We start from the raw sequence: 1,704 nt of genomic DNA, 5'->3' as shown, positions 1-1,704 counted from the left end.
CGTCTGACTTCATAGAGTCATTGCTGATCCTGGTTGACCCTGAACACCACCAGGGGCTCACTGCTACTAGTTCAGACCTGATTTTTGAACCACAGTGCGTTCCTCCATGTCACTCTCCAACAACAAATAGGTTTTCTGTAACAGCTGGCTGGGACAATGCTATGCCACACTTCTGATCCATAGTTCTTCCTCAAGTCCCAACTGTCAGAGGTGGGTCGTTAGCCTCACCCAAACATCTGACTGGATGATTGGTCTGTGTGGTAAGCAGTCTGCTAAGAGTTCGAAGGATGGACCTGTCTTTGGACTGTCCTGTCAGGACAACAAACTCAGCTGTCTTACAACAGAGAATGTCCAAGGTCCTGATGCACCTTCCGGTTCAGGTCAGTGGAAACAGAACCAAGGAACCTCACAGGGAAAATTCAAGGGTCATGCTAAATTTCTCGCAGATCTGGATAAAGTACCACGACCTGAGACGGTGGAAGTGTTTTGGAATTTTGTGTCCTGCAACTTGTCTTTTTTCAGCCGAAGTGGGCAATACCAGAGGAAGGAGATTATCACCATTGAGGCAAATGTCAACAACTGGGACCTCGTCCCTTTTGTTCAGCTGGGGAAGGAAAATGTCAGCAGAAGTTATCAAGAACAATGGAAATGCTCTTGTGGGATGCACTCCTACTATCAGACAAGTTGTTCCAGCTGTGGAAAAATGATTTGTTACATGTTCTCTACAGAGGTGGTTTGTGAAGTTTTGTAATTTGTGGGAATCATTTTGGTATATACTGTATTTTATCTTTATTCCATTGGTACAAATGTAACTACGGTAATCAAGGTTCTGTGTTTTAATACATTGACAAAGGAGAACGGATATATTACCTTATAATCAGTTAGCTTTTATTACAGTGCTATTATTTTCTTTACTTTATTGAGTGAGTTTAACAAGTTTATCTCATTGAGTTATGGAGGACCACAAATAATGTCTATGGCAATTAAAATGCTCAGGGGGCCACAGTTAAATCAGCTCAGGTGGCCGATAAATGGTCTACTTTAATTTTTTTTGATTTAAGGTTTTTTATATGAAATAAAATCATTGACAGGCAGACTGAGATGTACAGCCCTGTCATATATGATTGCAACTTCGAAATATTTTGTCATTCAAGTCTTAAATAATAATAAAATAAACTCATCCATGGGCCAGACTGAAATCACCAAAGTTTTGTCTCCATCTTTTTCATGGAAAGAAAAATGTAATTAACAATAAAGCCAAATAAACATTAAAGTGTGGAATGTTTTATTRAGTAAATGTGAAATAAAAGACCTGTATTTTAAGATTTTTGCAACAAAGAAACTTTTTCCTCAAAGCTTCAATATGCAGCATAAAACATAACAGCTTGAAATGACAATTTAAAAAAGAACACTAAACTAAAAAACATCCAGAGCTAATTTCTAATTACTTCACTTAATCTAAAAGCTGTAACAAATCAAACAAATGKACTTGAAGAAAATGCTGCCATGAAAAAACAAGAACTTAAAGAAACTTTGGTATGGATCAAGACCTGAACTAAAAACATGTTTATACTGGTCCGCACCTTATAATGTACTGTCAGTTCTCCAATACTTACAATCAGCAAAAGCATTTTCATTTATAAAGGACTTTATAGACAAAATCTGATTCAAATCTCTTAATTACGAAGTATTAATGTGCAAAAC

The 1,704-nt window shown here is 37.1% G+C and overlaps 1 protein-coding gene across 1 annotated transcript in view; it reads left to right on the top strand.

The window, feature by feature from the left end:
• si:dkey-183c6.9 (E3 ubiquitin/ISG15 ligase TRIM25) overlaps positions 1-176 on the top strand; it is a 4,003-nt gene extending 3,827 nt beyond the window's left edge. The window contains exon 2 of the mRNA XM_014021019.1: positions 33-176. Within this exon, the coding sequence (XP_013876473.1) occupies positions 33-176 (144 nt within the window). The remainder of the gene's footprint in view (positions 1-32) is intronic.
• The last annotated feature ends 1,528 nt before the right edge of the window (positions 177-1,704 follow it).

The sequence above is a fragment of the Austrofundulus limnaeus genome, unplaced genomic scaffold (genome assembly GCF_001266775.1).
Source record: "Austrofundulus limnaeus strain Quisiro unplaced genomic scaffold, Austrofundulus_limnaeus-1.0 Scaffold276, whole genome shotgun sequence".
NCBI lineage: Eukaryota > Metazoa > Chordata > Actinopteri > Cyprinodontiformes > Rivulidae > Austrofundulus > Austrofundulus limnaeus.
Note: the sequence above shows the minus strand (reverse complement) of the source record. Positions and strands in the feature narration are given on the sequence as shown.